Here is a 17,583-nt window from a genome sequence, read left to right on the forward strand (position 1 = left end):
GAATTGCAGAAAGGGCTGCATGTTCATGGTTACTGTCAGTACTGCGAATACTGTGATAGGGAAGTTTACAGAGAAAAAGGCTGTTTTAACTTTCTGATTTCATGTATTTTGGATGATCACTATGATTAGGTGAATACTGGCAACTTATCCTGGAAAGCAGTGGCATCAAACCAGTGGCCGTTGAGCCGGATGTGGACCTTGAGCATAAAATGGATAGCCCTGAAAAGGTGTTCTTGATCCAGCCCACAGATGGGTGAGTAGACACCTCAGTTGTAGAAAATGCTCAGCTGTTGCACTTTGACAGATGTTATTTCCACTTTATGCACTGTCATCCATTCAGCCATAATGCAACAATGAATCTGTGAAACACCAGCTTCCATGTCATCAGTGAAGCAGTGTAGTGACTTAAGCATCCAGAATGCAGTATGTAGCTATGAAGAGGATGGCTGGGGAGTCATTAAGTGGCTGAATTAAAATACACTTTTTAAATTCCCATTAAGTAAAGTATAGCATACTTTGCTGAAGGTTTAATTGGTGCTGGAAGAATGCTCAGATGTGTAGCAAGATCTTCTGGGGCCTGTGCCTTACCCCAGTCTACCGTCCACCTCGACTCTTAAGTTGAGGAGCAAAAAAAAGTATCTCTGTCTCTAATTTGCACCCCCAAAACACACTCCTTCCCTGGTAAAACTGTAGCAACTGCTTGCTGCAATTCTATATTTGTAGCAAGTAGTTGCTAATTGTGAAGTCCCAACATGGGACTTAATGGGGGGAAAAAAACTCTTTCCTTTTAAACTGTAGCATACTTTGTTATGCTGCAGTTTATGCCATGCATGGATAGCTTTAGTTCTAATTGCAAATACAATGCCGGCAATGGGCATATATTGTAGATCGATCAACATTTGCAGATTGTCCACCCAAACACTTTGCATCTGAGGTGGTTGCCCTCCCTTTGCCCCACACTAGCTACTGTACTGTACTGATCTTGGTGACATCTATAAAGAAAATGGAGATTGCTTGCTGTTCAGTGGTAGAACTGAGTCTTGCTAAAACTCTGAGGGATCATTTGATTACCCTCACCGAGCATTACATGCAGTCCCACAGTAAAGTTGTCAGTGAAAGACTTGCAATTGTTACTGCTTAGGAAGTGTGGAGACTATCCCCCACAGTCCTGTTACAGCTTGTAAGTTAAGCTTCTGTATATACATTTGTTGTGTTTGAATGCAAACAATCTGTTCCTTATGGATGGGAACAACTGACATAATCATAGTGGAAACCAGTCAAACAGAAGACCCCAGAATTAAAATGAACTGAAGTGTTTAACAACTGGGCAAGTTAAATGCTGCTGGTGAAAAGTAGTTCTTGGCCCGGGATTTCAGGTGTGTATTCTTTAATAACAATCTTCTTGCCAGTGTTGGAAATGAGTTACTCGCTGCCTTATATCCTGAGCAAGGCTAGCCTACCTGCCTGAGGCTTTTTATTTGGCAAGAATCATCCTGTTGAATTCAGTAGTGAAGAAGGGTAGGTGGCTGTAATGGTTGACTGCTGTCAGTGTTTATTTTATGTACTTGCTGGCCACATAAGCCTAAATGGCACAAGTTTGTTTTTGCATGACTGACATGGGGGTACTTGGCTGGTTTGGTGACCTGCTTAGAGTCTTACAGAATGCCACTGGAGACTGAAAGACTCAAACCTAGGACTGCAGGATGAAATTCATTAACAGGTCATAGCTTTATTCCTCTGAAATATACTGACAGCTGTTTCTCAAAAAAATCACACAAAAAGCTAGACTTGGTTTTTAATAGGTCTGTTAAAGCAGGCACCAGTTTTCCTTGATGATGGACTGCCAAGTCATCTGGACAAGTAAGATTGTGACTTGTCATACCAGTGTCTCACTTGATGGCCATCTGACATTCAGCGGGTGATAAGTTTCAGTTCACGTCTAGTATATGAGGCTTAGTCATTCTGGCCAGAGCACTATAGCACAGTTGTGATAGTAATTTAAGAGGTAAATCCACTTAAGAATATGTCCTCTAGCTTCTTGAATGTAGTCTATTAATTGGGACAAGCAGAGCAGGTCTGACACATTCTTAATCATCAAAACAGGTTAAAAAAACTGACAATATGAAAACCATTTTCAGTTAAGTTTAATCTGAAAAAAAACTCTCAACCTTTTAATTCTGAAAATCTCAATATTAAAATGGTAAGATGATCATTACTATTATTATAGGAACTGTTTATATTGCATAGCATAACTTTGGGGAGGGCCCTGCAAGCAGGTACCATTTAATTTAAAGTTAAATTCGAAGATAACTAACTAGTTGGTAAGCAGTTAAGAGGAGGAGACATTGTAAAAATGAGGAAATCATATGTCTGCAACAAGTAGGCAAATGATCAAGTCACATTTGCCAAGAGGCAAGTAAATTTGGATTGTTGGTCTGTCATTAATGATGTATGAACTGTCAATAAAAAAGAGCACCATTATAGTGTACATACAGAAAATAGGTACATATTTGTCACAGTAGTATAAATAAACAGATGTATCAGTAGTAAACCTGGTGTCCTATTCAATAAATGCAAACAAACTATAAATTTACAAAGTAAGCCCAGTAACACCAGAAGTGCGATAATATTTAACATTTCTATACTATTGACCACCTCCTATTAGTGTGATTGTGAATTTAATCAGTGCCTCTGTCACTAGGAAACAAATGTACTTCCCTGGTGAGTGGGTAGATGGTAAGTGGACTGTGGCCTTCTGGCAGTGGGGAAAGGTTGTAGTTGGCCCTGGTGTGAAGGAAAGGTTGTAGTTGGCCCTGGTGTGAAGGAAAGGTTGTAGTTGGCCCTGGTGTGATGGGAGGTTGATGGAGCTGCTCCAGACTGCAGATTACCACAGCATTTTAATGCCTGTCCTATTATTGGTCTACTTTTTGTATGATTAACTATAGCCACTAGAAGACACTGTGTGCAGTCTCACACTAAGTCCACCCATTGTGGAGAATGTGCATTTGTTATCAATGCTTTTACATACTCTTTTACCACCAGTTGCAAGTGTGTCTCACTTTGTTAATCTCTGTTACTGGTTTGGCCCAAGTTTTGCTGTATTTTGAACCTTGAATATGCATTCATGAAAATGTAGTTTGGATTTTGTATGGCAGTTCCATAGTTGTGTGTCAGTGCCCCCCCCACACACACACACACAAATGCACAGCATAGTGATCAGTCCCCTTCCCCTTTTTCACCACACCTCCATCACGCCAAAATTATCTATGCAGGGCATCAGTTGGTTTTATAGTAAAAGTCTGATGTTTCACTTAATTAAACCTTTGCAGATGCATTTTGCTTGAAGTGCTACAATGCAGTACATTCCAATGACTGTAAGCTACTTTTTTTGCTCATTTATTTTATCTTAGGACAAATTAATTTATATGAAGTGATAAATGATGTACTTATCTTACTGTGTTTATGGAGAATGACTTCAGAACAATAAACAATAACTTAAAAATATTACAATCCATTTATGGAGTAGTAAAGTAATAAAGTATAGCAGCTTCTTTACTGTAATTAATAAAGCAGCTTGTCTGTATTCATCTCCATTTTATCACATATATGTTGATTAATACTTAATTAATGCCTTTGTGAATTCTCTTTACAGCCACAGAATTAGTATTAGTACTATGCTGAATTATTAATGTGATCAGTCCGTTTTGTGTGCTTGGGTAATTCATATCTGATTGAATTACATGGGAGAGCTTTGTTTAAATTTGCCCTCCCTAACCACACTTGAGTTAATGGTTGTTTTCAACTGCTTATTTTTGTCTCCTTAATGGTTTATATACTTGGCACCAATCTTTTCATATCACTTTGCAGGTCATCTTAAGCGGCTATTGAAAAAGGATATTGGGATATGTTTGGCCTCCACTATTAACAAAATTAAACTGAGTAAACTTAATATAATGATCTCAATGTGCATAATGAAAACAGGCCAAGCAAATTAAAACTGATATGAAGAATAGAGAAGAGGCATGAAGTCTACCCACTGCCTCAGTAGCAGGAAGGCTGTGGGGTACAGTGCATGAAACAGCTGGAAAGGTTGGGTCACTGGCCTTTGAGGTGATCAGACTGCTTAGCTACTTGTGTCAAGATTTCATGTTTATGGAGGCTGTTGCTGGCATCAGAATACTAGGGATTTTCTTATGTTTTAGGTACTAGTAAGTAGAGAAGTGGAATTTGTCAGCTGGCACACTGGTGCAAAGGGGGTGGGGTGAGCCTTCTCCACTGTTGACCCTTGTCTGAGTACAAACCTTTAGTGTTAGAGGCAATGCTAGAGTGGGAATGACTGAGCATACATTTCACTGCCCACGTTCTGTAGAAGCGAAGCTGGGGAGGGGGGCTTCTTGTTGCTTACATGACCCTACTAAAGACTGCAGATGGCATGTTACACAAAGTTTAACAAGTCATAGGTTGCAGGCAGCATGTAGCACCTTATGATATAAGCATAGATCTGCAGCATATGCTTTTGTTTGATTGCACTAGAGTACTGTGCACATAACAGAAGAACTTACCCCTGACAATGGTGTGAGCAGCTCCACCCCCCCCACCTCACTGTGCAGTTCTGAAGGGAATGGAAGGATTTCAGACAGAGGTATGTGTCACAGAGTATACAATAAGGACTGCTTGTTGCACATATTCTGCCTGTTTCTCCGATCTGCTAAACGTGCAGATATTACCTGGTTGAAGTTTTACCCACTGCATCCCATCTGGTATAGTGTAGGGGAGGCTGGTCTCTACACTCTCTACCCTATCTGTGAATATGATTTCCTTTAGCTACTCTGAGTGAGATTTTCATGATTAGTCTCTTCAGCTCTAACAGTTGTGTTTTCCGTTCCTTTCCTTACTGTTCCTCTCCATCTCTTTATTCACAAATCGAAGACGTATATAATTAGGGCTAAGGACCATTTTTTTTTTTTTTTTGCTAAATGACTTTTATTTGATTTTTCCTTAATAAAAGTCCACATGTACTCACAGTGTAGAATGTGCACCATTGGCTTACCAAGTAGGTATCATATTATATCAACTCATTTCCTTCCACGCAGTTCTTCAAAACATGAACTCCCTTCTACCAGTCACTGACCTGACTGCATATAACTCAAAATAATCCTTTCATTCATCTTTTTAATATCGTCTGACTCTTCATGCTGTATTCCTTCTTGCTAAATGGCATGAACCTTCTAAAACCACCTTCCTTTACTTTTTCATTTTTAACTCCCCCAAAACCTGAAAATATTCTCTAAACACTGCTGGATTGTTTTATTTTGGCCATAACTTGAACCCACTACTTATCCTCTTCTTTTCTATCCCACCTTTTTGCTGTGTGCTTTTGACTTTAGCTCCTGCTGAGCATTAAGCCTCCCACTGAAAGACTTGAGCCCATTTGCTCACCCGCACTCTGTATACTCATAACGGAGATGAGAGCTATCTACTGTGACCGTTATTCAGGCTGCCATGGAGGTGGTTTACGCCCTCACCACTATTCCGGCAATGAGAACATTTTGTTAGGGCTCTGACTCACCCCCTGAGTGGGAGGATAGGTGACATGCATCACTGTAGGGGCCACTATGACTTCTGTGTACCAGCAACTGAAAATTATTGCATTCAGGGCTTTTGAGCCAAACACACAGCCCACAGTCACTTTGTAATTCACTGTTCTTCCTCCAAAAGGGATTAAGACGTTTATGACGTGGACCAACCACCAAGATGGGTGCACTCCTTCTTCCTGCACTTGCTGTATCAGACATGTAGGCCACTGACTATGACCCAGGTCACCTGGATCTGATTAGAGCTTTGTACTTCTACACCAGTAGAAGCTGGCTACATATTACCTAATTTTGTAACCATATATAGCATGTCACCCAGTGTCTTCCCAGAGTTTACACAGTTGCTTCCAACAACCTTGTATGCATAGCTTCCCAACTTCTACATTTCCCTTTTTCTGATAATTTCCTGAAGCATTGCCATCTTTGCCTCCACCCCTCTTTAACGTACTTCCTTTCCCAATTTTATAGGGTTCCACCCCACCCACATTCCCTGTCACTATCTTTAGAACCCCACTCTTTTCCAATGTATGGTTTCCTCCTAGAGCAAGATTAGAAATCTTTAGTTGCATCCTCAACAGTGCCCCCACCGCCACCAGCTGCAGGTAGTGCAATGCTGGCTTTTTAGGCAGACTTTTCTTTTATCTACCCCTCAGCACCCCCATGCTCTTGACGTGATAGCCTTCCCAATTCTTACAGCATCTCTGCCTGCCTCCTATCTTGTCCCTGTTTATTCCTTCACACATGACCTCAATGATGTTGTTACTCTTTACACCCCAACTTAGCCCAGTCTCCCCCCTCCCCTGTATCTGTTTCCTGTTTGTAAGTATAATGCACTACAGCAGTAACTCATGCTAACCTTTGCCCCCTCCAGGAGCTCATTTATAAAATCAGTAGATGCATTGATCACTAACCATTAGCTCAGTTAGGTACTCATTCCTCTAAATGTAACATCCAGGATGTCCTTTGCCCTGCCTGCCCCAGCAATGCCTTGTCTAACATTCTGATAGGATGTCCTGTTACAACACCATGATGTTACAAAACAAAAGGGCTACATTAAAACCTGAACATGTGCTGTGCATTCATTTGGCTTTAGTCTGAACAGTAAAACCTCTTTGTCCAGTTATGTAGACACTGCTCAGAAAGGTCTCTCCACACTAATCATACATAATCATGTTTCACTGTTTTTATGCTCCCTCCCTGTGGTGTTAGGAACAAGGTTGTAAGTTCATTCTTAGACAACTGTTGTAGTAGCCTAAGGTGATGAGTCATATCCTGCCAAGGCTATGACTACTGGCCAGATTCCATAGCTTTAGGTCACCTCCTATGTGCCCTTACACTGAATAACTCAAGGAGAGCAGTATAAAGTCAGTGGTTAGGGCAGCAAACCTTCACAACTTTCTTGTCATTGAAGTGCAGCGCACTTGCAGGCTTTGAATGCTGTGGAGGAAAACTTCCACTTTATTGAATTTTCCGAGGAAATTGTTCTTTAGAAAATTATATATTTAAGCTAGGAATATTGTTTTTAGTGATTGTCACTAAAAATTGTACCTCACAATTAACTTTCTTTCGGGCATACCTTTTGGGGTCGCTATTTTAAAATCCTTTTTTTTGTACAATACTGTTATATTTTTGTTGAAAATTAAAGGTAGGGGCTTGGACTTGAAGTTTTGGGGGTTGTCATTTAAAAGTTTACCTCAGAACTCTAAAATTCCTGTTAGATGGTTCAACTATTTAAGGGTCTGCTACCTACATATCAGACACATTTTTTCAGCTAGAACACTGACCAGGCTCTTTTCTTCTTCTTCTCTTCCCCATGTGCAAGAAGAAACCATTTTAAAAGGAGTCTTTGGTCATCAACCTGGCTTCTTTTCCAACCTTGCTGTCAATGAGGGACTCTGATGTGGTCAAATCAGGTCCCTCATGGGCACTCAGAGACTTCTCTCCATCTCACTGGACCAGCTCCTCAAAAAGCCACTAAGGACCAGGAGATAGGTATGTCAACTGTGTCTGCTGAATTTTTGCTCTTCATGCAAGGGAGAACCACATCCATCTCAGAGAAGGGTGTGATTGATGAATTACAGTGAAGACAACCTAAGGACCCTGATTCTTTGGGAAGTGGCCTATCTTTGGGTGTCTCCTAGTAACAAAAAAAAAACAACAGAAGGTTAGGCATTAGTCTTCTCTTGCCTCACACAGGATGGATAGGGAAGATTGGCTAGGTTTCACTAAAGGCTTTTTTTCAAGCATTTCTTTCTTTAAATTCTGATTCCTCATTATGTTTTAAAATATAAAGATTTCTGCCTTTTTCAAACACTGATTCTCAGTCTGAAGAGGGGGAATTGGATTGTATTCCTCCAGTGCCTATGCCATAGGAAGGGGAATCTGATTTAGAGAAAAGTTTTTTATTCAGATTCACCCAAAAAATACTTTTTCCCTAAAATATCCCCCCTTTAGAGTTATTTTTTTCTACCCATAGCCTAAATGAAGGATTTATTTCAGTGAAAACAGAATTAAATTCCAGTATCCCAACATAAGTTTTCAAATAATTGCAGCCAGGGGATGGACATTTGCTAATTTCCTTTTAAATCACTTGCCAGGTAGATTCATTTAGGCAGTGACTTTGTACTGGGAAAGGGAAAAGTAAACAGCTGTTAGGGTAGGAATTTCAGATTACTGGGACAGAGCAACAAAATAAGTAAAAAACAGACCTATATTTAATTTTTCTAAAGGGTAGATTCCAGACTATCTGTGTGTAATGTGCAAGTACGTTTTTCTGCATATTCTGTTCCATCACATATTTTTGATATCTTATTTGAAAATGCATCATGCTTTCATATTCTTTAAATATTCTGTGCAGTCATTCAGTAATTTGAATCTGCTATTATAATAAAGAAAATTCTGTGTCATAATAATGTTTAACAGGCACAAAAGTATTGTTCTCAGTGCTAATATCTGATATTATGTTTTTGTTAGGTTGCAGTAGGAGCTCCCCCTGGGGTATGGGTTTGCAGTACAGATATGATACTCTCTGTCCCAACCTTGCCAGGTAAGATGGACAGTATTTGGAAACAAGTTGAAATAACCATCATTTATGAAATGCGCAATGTATTTTTACGTTTGTCTATATTTCTGTTGTGCACACAAAAAGAGTAGGGAATGCAAATGCATTTAATTTTAAATCTTGTGTGGGCTGGTCTAGGATCATATGAGTATTTGCTTTTATTCACACCTGCAAAAATGTTTGGTCATATGAGCGTACATTGTTTTGACTTGCAACTATATATTTATCTCTCTCTCTCTCTCTATATATATATATATATATATATATATATATATGCATGTCCATGTTTTTGTTTGCGTATCTATATATTTTTATATCCTTTGTTGACCAACTTAGCCCACTAGGCCAATGTCCTCTTTTCAGGGCAGATCTGAGTGGTATTTTTAGTGCAGCAGAAAATTTGGCAAGGGCATCGGGAAACTACCCCTACTCTTTTAGATAGGAAGAAGTACTGAAGCTTGCCAGAGGGTGGTTGCAGAATGCATAGTTTCAAGAATGTGACTCTGAGAAAATGATGTTCAACTTGCAGTTTTGGCATCAAGTAGATTTTTACAACAAATGAGGGATGTAAGTGAACCAGAGATGACTTCTGTAGCATCTTGGAGTCAGATAAATTGAAAAACAAATCACTCCGGAAGAATTTGAACATGTTGTTTTGCAGGAAGTGATATTATTTAATATAAATCCAATTCAAAGTGTTGTTCTTGGGGGATTACTCGAACTGTTACTATATGAACACGGTTTCCACTCGGTGACACATTACTGCGATTAAAATGGGGCAACAGAAATTTGTACACCACTCTTCTAGGATCTCCTCCTTATCCGTAGCAAGAATTACCTTGAATAGGATGTGACAATTTACAGGTACAATGTTTGGCACATTGTCAATATGGATAATATCTGGGCTTTTATTCATATCAGAAAAGAATTTTGTGGTGCCACTTTCGAAAGTCATGAGATTGCTGACAAGTTCTTAAGACAGATTTAAAAAGACTTTGCTAGGCACAGGTTGATTATGGTTTTATCATGTTGAATATTCAGTTTTAAAGGTAAATTGAATGTGCAGTTTAGATCCATGGATATTGATGAATCGTAAGTTATGACATATTTTTACCACAATGTGATTAAAGTTTTCGATATAAAAAGTTTTTAATGCATGGGGATTGTGGACTGGTACTTGGGAGGTATGAGTTATATTATCCACAAAAGTGGGAACATATACATCATATTTTTATTTTTTTAAACAAGAAACATCTTTATTAAATTATCACTTATGTCATAGGCAATCATACATTTATATGAAGGATGATGAACGTCGCAACATTTGAATGGAGATAAAAAGCTGCTTTAATCACAAAAACGGAGGCAAATACCACAACCAAGCGCTTTCACCTAAGGTTCCATAGGCATCATCAGAGTTGTAAAAATCAAAAAATGAGTAACAGCTTAGATACCCTCCCAAATTATCCAATTACAATAATTGACCAATGAAAACACATAGTTAGTTCACAAACCATTAAGGCATCATTAAAACTTTTGTTAAAAATATGTGTCTACAAACCCTTTCAGAATATATGAAAATCTTTATTCATTCAAATCTTAAAACACAAAATTCACTAAATAATGATAGGTAGAACAAGAAGTGCTTTAACTTTTAAAATTTTTAAAATATTTTTCCATTTTACACTTAATTAATGTTTAACATAAACAGTCAAACCACACAAGCCGTTTGCTTTAATATGGGGGCTAAAGAAATGTCATTAAGCCCTGGTGATACTTTGGCATTCAATCTCATCTTCCACTTGCTTTCCTATATTGCCACCTCCATTTTAGATTCACCACCCCTATCATTTTGCCGGACCTTATCGATCACAAAAGAAATAAACTTTTTAAAATTGACACACTGAGTACTATGAACATAAAGGGCATTATGTGAATCCTTGTTTTTAATAGCCCTGACATGTTCCCCAGTTCTCCCTGTTCTTACCAACAAAGAAAGACGTGCAAGTCCCACAACTGGCAATGTAAGCCAACATAGTGGTGTTACAACTACATTTCCCTAGGCATCTTAAAGTTTGATCATAATTCACTACAGTTACATACGGACCATCATTAATGAATTTACAAAATTTGCACATCCCACATTTAGACATAAGGGAAACATAACTAGATCTGAAGTTCTATTCTAGTATATTTTTGATGTTCTTTCCCCTACTAAACACTATTTTAGGCTTGCTGCCAAAACGTTGTTTAGTCCCTTCACTGCAGCAAACATTCCAGGTTTTGTTGACAATAGAGCAAATTTTTGGGGAGTCAGTGTTATAACGCTGGACCATTACATCTGTGGTCATCTGTCAGGGTCCAGAATTTGTTTGAATATTATCCCCAGTCAAGATAGGAAGAAATTATGTTTTTCTCTTAATCAAGATTTCCTACTTAACATACTTAGGGGGTATACCCTCTCCAAAAACATCCCTATTAAAATGTACAGTTCTTTGGTGACATCAACGTCTTCGCTCACTAGGCGAGATAATCTCACCATTTGACCCTTAAGTATACTTTTTAACTGATGTGAAGGGTGACAACTCTTGAAATGAAGCATACTATTTGAATATGACTTTTTCCTAAAAATAGTGCTACACAGTCCCTGGTTCCTTTGATTCTTGAATAACTTAATGTCCAAGAAATCAATCTCATCGGATTTCCATGTGCTCGTGAATTTAATAAATTCAGTAGTGGAATTCAAATAACTGACAAAATCTGTAGCCTCCTGCTCAGATCCCCTCCATAGGATAAGTAAATCATCCAGAAATTGATTGTATAAAACAGTTTTATCCTGGAATTCAGAGCCAAACAAATCTTCTCTCCCGTTCAAGGAGTACTAGGTTGGCAAAAATGGGGGCACACTTGGCCCCATAGCTACACCAGATATTTGGTGGTAAATTTCACCCTCAAGTAACAGAAAATTGTTTTTAAAACAATTTACATAACATCTGTGAGAAATAATATCTTGTTGGTAGAAAACTGTGAACTCTTGTGTAAACTCTCTTGGAACATCGCTAGTCCCTCCTCATGTGAGATCACAGAGAACAAGTCAATAACATCAATGGTCAGAAATGAAAAAGTGTCAATATTTTCCATTCCTTTGCTTGAACATCTTCAGGGACTGTCGCTGAGCTCCTTCCAGTGTATCTAAGAGATTTTTTGGATGTTGTACGTTCACTCTATTTTTGAATAATTTCTTCCTATTTCACTGTCCTTTTCTTTCCTACCCGTAAAACGTTTTTTTGTGATTAGATGTAGTTTTAGTGGACTGATAGCATAGGTCTAATAAAACCACCATCTCAGCTCAACACAAAAGCCTTCAAGGAGTTAAAACATTCCAGAAAAACTTGCCTCATATACTATGTTCAATTAAACAATAAATCAATCAAATCAGATAGTTCCAATTTAACTCTTCATTAAGTCCATATGGGTGTAAAGTGTTGAATTTCAGAATATAAAGATATTATTTTGTCAAAAGCCATTTTTTTAAAAGACATTCATCAAACAGTGATACTTTAACTTTCTCTAGTATAGTACCTTGTAATCCTTCACTACTGCTGTTATGAAAAGATTTAAAATGAGTGGCTATAGAGCTTTCTTCTTTCTCATTATGAATATCTCTTATGTGCTCAAGCATTCTAACCTTGAATGCCCTCTTGGTCTCTCCGATGTAAAATAAATCATAAGGGCATTTAAATGCATATATAACTCCCTCTGTGTTACAAGAAAAACTGTAACGCATCAAATGGAATATGATTAATGTTAACAAAATGATTTACTACATATTTACATGCTTTACATTTGTTACAACAAGATATTCCTATCGGTAATATGTTACGATTAATCCTGGAATCAGGGGTACAAAACTTCCACTTAACAATGAAGTTTTTTATGTTTCTACCCCTTCTATAGGAAATACCTAATCTAGCATTTAACCAGGAAGAAACATTTTTCAAGGAGCACAAATAATTCCAAAAATATTTTGCTTCTTCAGTGATTTCAGAACTAAAACATCCAAATGTAGTAACAAAATAAACAAACTCAGAAAATTATTTTCCATTGATCTTATACGGAACCAACATCTGAGAATTAGTATTTGGGTTTTTTATAGAAGAGCCAGAATATAATTTCTTCCAGCTTTTTTCCATCAAACTTCTATTATAACCCCTTTTCTCAAACATATCCACAGTTACTTTTAATTCCTTTCTTAAATCCCAGATATTGTTACATAATCTGGATACCCTTAACATCTCACCATATGGAAGTGCTTCCAAGACATGAGTAGGAAGGCAACTATCTCTGTGCACAAACTGTGTGCCTTGATCAAATTTTCTATGTACAGTACTATGAAAAACGGTACCATTAATAATACTCAATTGTGCATCCAGAAGTGGAATACATGTCCCTACTAACAAACCATCAAATTTTAAATCAAATCTGTTATAATGTAGTGAATGGATAAATTGTTCAACCATTTCTTGACCACCCTGGGCAATAAAAATCAAATTGTCAATATATAGAAAATACCTAATCACATATTGACGAAAGAATGCACTTCTGTAAATATATTCTGATTCAAAAAGACCCATACTAAGGTTAGCGTACATGAGGGCAAATGCAGCCCCCATGGCCTTACCCTGTTTCTGCCTATAAAGAATGTTATTAAATTCAAATAAGTTTTTTATAAGACAGAAATGTATTGATTCTATTACATATTCTGTAACTGGAGAAGTTCGTAAGAAAAATCTAACTGCCTCTATGCCAAAGGCATGGCCAATATTGGTATATAAGCTCTTTACATCTATTGTAAAAAAAATACATATCACTAATTTTATCCAAAAAATCAAATATATCTCTAATATAAGAAAGAAGTTTATATACTGCAGGACTTAAATAATGGTGTAAAAAAACACCTAACTCATGTGTAAATTAGTCTCATCCAGCAAGTGTAGGCCTCCCTGGTGATCTATTTAAATCTTTATGTACTTTCGGGAGGCAATAAAAGTGTGCCATTTTACTACTTTTTATGTCAAATGTATTCTTAATCTCTGAATCTGTGAAATATCCAAGTCTGTTACCTTTGGATAATAGTTCATGATATTCCTTCGTTGCCTCATTATAAGCTGACATAACAATTTCATAAGTTTGATCATCTTTTAAATGCTCCATACACATTATTAAATACTGAGCATGGTGCATAATAACCAATTTATTTCCTTTATCTGAGGGTTTAAAAATAACATTATCCATTTTACTCAATGCCCTAAGGGCTTTCCACTCCATAATAGATAAATTATAAACAATACGCCCTCTATTTCTATCAAACTCCATAAAGTCATTATTAAGTGCAAAATTCAACATATTTGAGAAATGAACCACTTCTTCATTAGAATAAGGAGGTATAAACACTTTTAGTATGTACATTACTTGTATCTAATTTACAATAAGCATTAAAAGAACCATCTGACTCGCACGTAAAAAAACTATCATCAGAAAAATTCATATAGTCATTACTATCTATGGACTCACTTTCTACAGTTGTTTTTCTGAAAAAATATTTTAAATGCAGCTTCCTACTAAACTTAAAAACATCACATTTGATATCATGAATGCGAGGTACTACAGTTGGAAATAAGTATCAGGTCTCTCAACAGCAGGTACAAGTACGACTCAGTCATTGTCCACGCTGGTGTCAACGACCTGAGAGGACTACATGAAAAGAGACATTGAGGAGCTCTCTGATTATGTAGCCCAGGCAGGTATGACCCTGACCGTGAGCAGTATCCTACCTTCACCTAGAATGATGCCACAATACAGTGATAAGATGATCAGCTTTAATAATTGGCTTAAATTCTGGTGTCATTCAAAGGGGATCCAATGTCTGTCTGCCTGGGATGACATGCTGGACAAGCCACGCTGGCTTGCACCTGTCACCCCTAGGCTTCCGGATATTGGCAAAGGCTCTTGCCACCCCCATAGTGCCTTTTTTTAGGCAAGGCTCAAATTCTAAACCTACCACCTCGAACACAAAAAAGTAAAAAAACTAAGAGTAATGCTGCTCAATGCCAGAAGTCTCAATCTCAAGATGCAAGGCCCTTCTCAGTATGGAGAACATCGATGTCTGTGCTGTGACAGAAACCTGGTTCAAGGCTCCTGAGAGCAACCCAGCACTGTCAGGTTTCACCTCATATCATGCGTTCCGGCCCCAAAATTCGGACAACACCAAGAAAGGAGGGGGGGTGTCCATATTCATAAAGGACACCCACACCTCAAGGTTGGTGGCAACGCACGATGCATCGGAGACCATCCAGGTGCAATTAACCATAGGCAAGACTGCTCTGCAATTTGTAGCATGTTACAGGCCACCCTCTCAAACTCAGGAACCTCACATGGCCTTCCTGAAAACAATGGAGGGGATAAATGTATCTCCAAACACCATCATACTAGGTGACTTCAACTACCCTAATATAGACTGGGAACACTACTCAAGCCCAAACACTCTAGCCCAAAGGTTCCTGGAGTTCATAAACTCAAATGCCATGGAACAACTAGTCACCATCCCCACAAGAGGAGAAAACATACTTGATCTCATCATCACGAACATGGGATCACAATGTTCAACACCGGAAGTATACCCCTCACTGGTGAGATCAGATCATAAACTAATCTCGCTGGAGGTCCTCATCCCACCCCACCTGAAATAAAAAGACCACAGTGAAAAACTTCTCAAAAGCCGACTTCACACTTCTAAAAACTAGTGTGGTCTCCTTTAAGGCCCCTGAGCCAGTGGTAAACATTACTCAAACCGCTGAATCACTTACAAATGCCTTCTACCAGCACCTACAGGACTGCATAAATCAGGCAATCCCAAACAAAACTAAGACTCTTTGTACCAAAGGCAAGCGTCCAGTCTGGTGGACCCCAGCCATAAACAAGCTCTACAACAAAAGGAGGAAGCTACTACAAGATAGAGCAAAATCCTTGAAAGGTAAGACACCTTTGATCATTATAAGTAAAAAACTAAGAGCTCTCATAAAATCATCCAAGGCAAATTTTGAGAGAAAAATCGCCAAGGACTCAAAAGACAATCATAAGGCCTTCTTTAGCTATGTTAGAAACCTAGGAGGAAACTCCCAGATATGCTCAGAATTAGTTCAAAATGATGTGAAGATTACTGAACCTACACACATTGCCAACATACTGGCTGACAGGTTCAGTGCAAACTTCTCCCCAAAAGGAGAGATATCTATACCAGAGGATTGTAGCCCCCAAACATCTCCCCAGGTGAGAACTGCTCTCTCAAAGCAAAAACACAGCATCCATGGGACGGATGGTGTGTGCTCCATAACTCAATGAGGAATTAAACCCGCAGTTAGGACAGCTGTTTAATCTTAGCCTCACCTCAGGATGACTGTGGTCCCACTTCACAAGGGCGGTGCCTCCACCGACCCTGGAAATTACCGTCCCATTAGCTTGACAAGCCTTATCTGCAAAGCCATGGAGAGGATCATAATGGAACTCATAAATAAAGACATAGGGAACTTGCAGACTTTGGATCCAACCCAGTTTGGCTTTGTCAAAGGCAGATCATGCCTTTTAAACTTGGTTGACTTTTTCGAGACAGTCACCAAGGCCATTGATGAGGGAAAGGCAGTCCATACAGCCTACCTTGACCTGGCAAAGGCCTTCGACACAATACCCCACTCAGGTATCATCGAAAAACTCATCAGCTTGAATGTAAACCCATACATCACAAGATGGGTTGCAAACTGGCTAAGTGACAGAACCCACAGGGTTAGAGTTGCTGGAGCCATGTCAGACTCAAAGCCTGTCACAAGTGGTGTCCCACAGGGCTCAGTCCTGGGTCCACTCTTGTTCGCATCTACTTTTCTGAAGTACAAGCAAACACAGGAGGGTTATGGCTGACAAAGTTTGCAGATGACTGCAAACTGGACATCTGACACAGATATCCTTCAGAAGGGCCTCACAGAAATGGATAACTGGTGCCAGAGCCATGGCCTAAAGTTAAATGCCAAGAAATGCATAGTCATAAAAACAAGGTTACCTAGCTACCATATAGGTGGCAATCCACTGAGCACAGAAGAAGTCATCAGGGATCTGGGGACCCAGGTTGACAGTAGCCTTGACACTCATGTTGCTAAAGTAGTTAGGAAAACCTTCTACATTGCCCACCTGATCATGAAGGGATTCACATCTAGATCAAGGGAGGTCATCGTCCCCTGTACTCATCACTCATTAGACCTATGATTGAGTACAATGCCCCATTCGAATGTATCTGACCCAACACCTGCTGCAGCTGGAAAGGCCCCAAAGTTCCTCACCAAAAGGATAAAGGGTCTCAAAAATATGTCTTATGCTGCCCGACTGAAAGAACTCCAGCTCTATTCAGTCTCATACCGCTTGCTCAGAGGTGACCTGTGCCTGACATATAAGGCCATGTCAAACCCTGATTTGATGAATATGCTTCACCTCAAAAATCTAGATCCCTCAGAACCACAAGGGCGGAGACTTAAACCTTGACACGGTTATTAATAGAACGTGCTGGAGGGACAGATTCATCACCCAGAGACTCCCTATGCTGTGGAACAAAATCCCGGTACATGTGAGGCAGAGCACCTCGCTGGCCTTGTTCAAGAGGAATCTTGACCAATGGATGGGGGATCGCAGATATACCCCAAGGATTACTTCAGTGTCACTGCTTGACAGGGGCACAGCAAAATAATAGGCATAGTTTTATTCAAACTAAAGGGGTGGCGAAAGCCAAATAACTATGGGCTAGGCTTATAAATGCCCTTGGGCAGATAGCCTAGTATGAACCTATGAACCTATGAACAAATTTTAAGCCTAGATTCAAAACGGAAT

At 38.9% G+C, this 17,583-nt stretch overlaps 1 protein-coding gene across 1 annotated transcript in view; it reads left to right on the forward strand.

Annotated features, from left to right (window-relative positions):
- FCSK (fucose kinase) overlaps window positions 1-17,583 on the forward strand; it is a 1,855,962-nt gene that overhangs the window by 843,408 nt on the left and 994,971 nt on the right. Inside the window, exon 5 of the mRNA XM_044081314.1 lies at window positions 8,568-8,640. Within this exon, the coding sequence (XP_043937249.1) occupies window positions 8,568-8,640 (73 nt within the window). The remainder of the gene's footprint in view (window positions 1-8,567; window positions 8,641-17,583) is intronic.

This window comes from Protopterus annectens, chromosome 8.part0 (assembly GCF_019279795.1).
Source record: "Protopterus annectens isolate FY-2018-M chromosome 8.part0, PAN1.0, whole genome shotgun sequence".
NCBI lineage: Eukaryota > Metazoa > Chordata > Ceratodontiformes > Protopteridae > Protopterus > Protopterus annectens.